The sequence below is a fragment of the Fundulus heteroclitus genome, chromosome 18 (assembly GCF_011125445.2).
Source record: "Fundulus heteroclitus isolate FHET01 chromosome 18, MU-UCD_Fhet_4.1, whole genome shotgun sequence".
Taxonomy (NCBI): Eukaryota; Metazoa; Chordata; class Actinopteri; order Cyprinodontiformes; family Fundulidae; genus Fundulus; species Fundulus heteroclitus.
In genome coordinates this window covers 20,507,914-20,512,319 of record NC_046378.1, presented here as the reverse complement: position 1 = coordinate 20,512,319, position 4,406 = coordinate 20,507,914, and the positions used below count along the sequence as shown (strand labels likewise).

General features: G+C 41.4%; 1 protein-coding gene across 1 annotated transcript; it reads right to left on the bottom strand.

Moving 5' to 3' along the window:
* Window positions 1-1,122: 1,122 nt before the first annotated feature.
* On the bottom strand, window positions 1,123-3,827 carry zgc:162608 (apolipoprotein A1/A4/E family protein). Its single transcript, XM_012868089.3, has 4 exons — window positions 3,757-3,827; window positions 3,604-3,662; window positions 3,404-3,497; window positions 1,123-2,762 (listed from the first exon to the last, which is right to left on the bottom strand). Exons 2-4 carry the CDS (start codon window positions 3,650-3,652, stop codon window positions 1,910-1,912), a joined length of 996 nt encoding a protein of 331 aa, XP_012723543.2. The 5' UTR covers window positions 3,653-3,662; window positions 3,757-3,827; the 3' UTR covers window positions 1,123-1,909.
* Window positions 3,828-4,406: the final 579 nt, after the last annotated feature.

Genomic DNA, 4,406 nt, shown 5'->3' with positions numbered 1-4,406 from the left:
TGAGCTGTGAAAAACAAATGCTACTCTCGGAGAACCGAAACACCACATGATGATTTTCTTTTTATAATGCTCGGATAATCTTGCCGCCACCTGCCTTTTGTGGGTGATTGTACAAAATCCTTTAATCAACTTTAATTCAAATATAGATGATCTTTCTTCAATAAAGATGATTTTAACTGAAATCTTCTTGGTTCTTCTCTCTGAACTGTCTGACCAACAATACCTAAAGTTAAGTTAGTTATTGGGACAAGTCAATCACCAGTTTCAGCAGAAAATGAGAAGCTTAGACCATTCTTTCAGAAGCGGATTCATCGGTCAGGCTCTGATCTTGGTACAGAAGTCCTAATTTGCTGTCACCACTCTAATTCACCTCCCAAGCTATTGTATCAGGTTAAGGTCAGAACTCTAGGTTTAAGTTCAAGTTTGAAGCAATGCAGTCACAGGAGCGCTGTCCTCCTGGAAAACCAAGGAATCATTCATTGGACTGTCAGACATAGAGGAATGATGTCTCCAGTCCTCTTTGATCCAGTGGCAGTGTGCTTTACACCACTGTTTCAGATGCTTAGTGTTGTAGTTGGTGATGTAAGGATTAGATGCAGCAGGTTAGGCTCGTAAAGCTATTCCACGTGGCTCTCGGCGCAGCGGAGCTGATCTGGAGGTTGCATGAAGTTTGAATGTCTGTTGACCCTGCAGAAAGTGGGCAACCTAAGTGTCACTTACCTCATTTACAGTCATATTCAGTAGAATATGAATTATGTAAGAAGCTTGTTGGGCTAAAGCAGGTGTTAAACATGCTTTTCATTAGTTAGGCCCCAATTTCTGCATAAAGATTTTTGCTTTTTTGTTCTCTCTCATCTTAAATTGTGTGTGTTTTTTTTTACATAATTAACAGAAATAAAGGCTTTAAAACATCATCCGTCTGTGTTAATCTATATATTCTGTACCTTTGTGAACTGAGTTACTGAAAGAAATTCACTTTTTAATACTATTCTAATTTATTTAATATGCAATGTAAGGCAAGTTTATTTCAGTAACAAGATGATTCAAAGTGACGATTCTATCTAGAAATGTAGTGTAGACAGACAGACAGATAGATAGATAAATATTATAGCACAAACTTAATTTAATGGTTTAATGGACTTTTATTAAAATATAGATATTTATATAAATAAAACTCAAAACAACAGAATGATCTTGGTTGTGAACTCTATAAAAACACAAAGATAATACTTCACACAGGCAACAACTAATTTCTACATTCCACTAAAAGAGAGATGATATAAATGCAATCAGTCACATACTAAATATCACCTAAATTCTAGCATTTAATCATTCAGACATATTTACAACCAGTTTTCCACACTGGGCCAGAGGCTAACAGTCAAAGCATAAATTCTGGTGCAGGAATAAAGGTCAGAACCGGTCACTTTGGCTATTTGTTTAAGTGCACAGGGCAATGTGCACATGCCCTGGATCAGACCACAGAGTTTAACTGAGACACTTCATTATAATATTCTTCCCCCACATCTTGTCTGCAACCTTATACTCGGAAATCTTGCACATAAAGGTTGAAAGGACAGTTATTTAAATAGAAACAATCTTTCTTAAATGAAGATAAATGAAGTAATTTCAGTTCTGCACTCTTACAGCGATGATAAGCCATACAGCAATTGAAATAAAACACTGACATGTTTTTACACTTGTATAACAAAGGTAGCAACTTGTACACCGAGTAAAAAAAAATGGTCATGACACTCATCATTCATTCGCATACAGAATGGGAAAAAAAAAAGTCATCCAAATCCAAGCATTTTTCATTCAGTCATATTTACAGCCAGTTTTCCACACTGATTCAAAGGGAAAGAAGAACACGAATGATGATTTTTGTTTTGTTAAGTGCAAGTTTTTGTTACTGCACAGAGTGCATGATATCCTGGATCAGAGCAGAGAGTTTAACTGAGAAGTCTTCCCGTAAAGATCCACCTTCCTGCATGGATGCAGAAGGCGGCAGAGACAAGGCCGAGGTGCCTCCAACCTCCTCCTCCACCCCTATGAACAGCCTCTCCATCCGGGCCTGCAGCACCTGACTCTGCAGAGCAGCGTTGTGGCAGAACTGCTCCAAACCGTCCGCCACGTCAGTCTGACGAGGCCGATCAGACTCCAGCAGAGCTTCCAGCTGCGCCCTGAGAGCGCCCACCCTGCCCTGTGCCTCCTCCCTCAGTGAGCTCACTTCTTGCCCCAGCTTGGAGCTCACTGCCTGCCACACCTCTGGGCCAGATGTGCCTCCTTCAGCGTCACTCTTCTGCTTCAGATGTTCAATCGCGGCACTTGCTGAGGTTTGAAAGTCATTGATGAGGCTGGCTAGCTGGACGCTGCTGACCTCCAGGGTTTGGCTAAGCCACTGGGAAGCTCCCTGATGGAGAACGGGGCTGGCCTCCACCTGAGACGCCCTTCTCTCCAGGCCCTGCAGGTACAGCCCCAGCTGGCTGCACAGATCCTGCGCGTTGCTGCTCAAGGAGCTCTGCAGCTGCTGGGTGAGGGGAGTCAAGCGCTCCCTCAGGCCGGCCAGGGTGGCGCTGAGTTGTGCCGGAGACGGAGACAGCCTCTCCCGCAGCTCGGCCAGCTCCTGGCGCAGACGGACGCGCAGACGCTCCGACTCCATGGTGAGCTTGCGCTGCATTTCCTCCGCGAGGGGATGCCTGATGTCCTCACTTTCAAGGGTGTAAAGACCACTTATGTCTATGATGCTCTTGTAGGGCCTACTAAAGAAAGAAAGACAGAGAAACAGCTCATGTGAATATATTACTGAATGAATGAATTCAGTCTTTTCTTTGAACAAGCCTAAAGTAAAATCATCCTATTAAACACTGTCCTTCTCATTATCTGAGATAATATATATTAACCATCGCTTAAAAAAGTGTAGGAGGAAGGAAATGCATAGTACAGCCTTCTCCTTCCCCTATTTAACCCATCATATGAACACACACCGATATAAAGCTTTCATTTTATATCAAATACAGCACAGCGCCTTGCAAAAGGATTCTTACCTCTTGTACTTATTTTATAGCTTATCCTGTTCCAACTACAAACTTCTATGTATTTTTTTTTTTTTTTACAATTTTACTTGTTAGGCCAAATTAGTGTTTCGTTTTAATAAAGACGTAAAATAAGTGCTGTTTTCCAAACTTTTTAGACCAGATATGGTTGCACATGTTAAATCCAGAAAGAAATCCTCTTCTGCTGCAACCCCAGTTGCAAATCTTGACTCGGCGTAAGACATTGACTCAGGAGGACTGAGTGCGTGTCACACAGTAGGAAAAGGTTCAAAGGGTATCAGCACTTTCACAAGGCACTGAAGAATTTTGTCTTTTTATTGGCCTGCTGCCTGGTTTAGTCCACTTACTGGTCGTCTTTTGAGAGGTTTGTCTTGTCAAATACGTGGTTGGCCTTTGAGTCAACCCAGGCTGCCTCCCTGGAGTCACTGTGCAAAGGATAAGCTGCAGACAAAAAAAAAAAAAACATAGTTGTAAGATAAAAAAAACTAAAAGGAAATAAGGAAATATGCTTACAACAAGAAAGAGTCATAAAAAAATGGAAAAATACCTAAAGTTGTTGAGAGAGAGAGGGTGAAGATCACTAATTTCAAAATCATGTTTGTCTCTCTGTAAAAGGGACACAAGGGAAACTGTTAAGAATGACACAAAACATCAAACACATTTGGCAAAAGAAATTACTTATTTTTCACATGTCCCTTACTTCGAACCAGAGGAAGATGAGTGCACGACAGAGAAGCAGGTCTTTGCCTTAGGATCGGGGGGGTACTGGGGACGGACTTCTCGTTTCCGACTTATAAAGGTCCTTGTTATCAGAGAGGCTGCCCAAACTCTGCCTGTGTCAACAGTCAACACGTGGAGGGTCACAATGATTATCAAACACACTATACACGCTCTCACAAACACTCTGTGTGAGGTCACAATGATATTATCTGCTGCTCAACCATCACAGCGCTTAATTTCAGAGAATTGTTGGTAAAAACTAACTTCAGATAATGTTCCGTTATTGAGGATGCATCACTTTTAGAGTCAGAGAAGTTACTTTTCTTTTTACTGGATTCCAATATGTTTACATTGTGATGATTGCACTGATCAGCACAGCTTAATCAACTATTCATTTAGCCTCTTCATATCATGAAAAACCAAATGTAAAAGAGGCACAAATTCAAAGAAAATATTTAAATGTCTCTGTGCTCCCTGGGTTTATTAAGCGGTGCAGGTTGTAGAATTTACAGCATTTTTCCTTTATCTTCCATGGCTTTTAAGCTGAGCAGCAATCAGCCTTATTGAGCTTTAGACCTGCTCAAACAGCTCTGAATGTCATGCGTTGTGTTATCTGCTCCCCAGAGCAAG

Excerpts from the sequence above, each read along its gene's own strand:
- zgc:162608 (XM_012868089.3), bottom strand. The coding sequence starts at position 3,652 with ATGATTTTGAAATTAGTGATCTTCACCCTCTCTCTCTCAACAACTTTA. Across the intron at positions 3,498-3,603 it reads CTCTCTCTCAACAACTTTAG|CTTATCCTTTGCACAGTGAC; the intron begins GTATTTTTCCAT and ends TTTTGTCTGCAG. Across the intron at positions 2,763-3,403 it reads AACCTCTCAAAAGACGACCA|TAGGCCCTACAAGAGCATCA; the intron begins GTAAGTGGACTA and ends TTCTTTCTTTAG.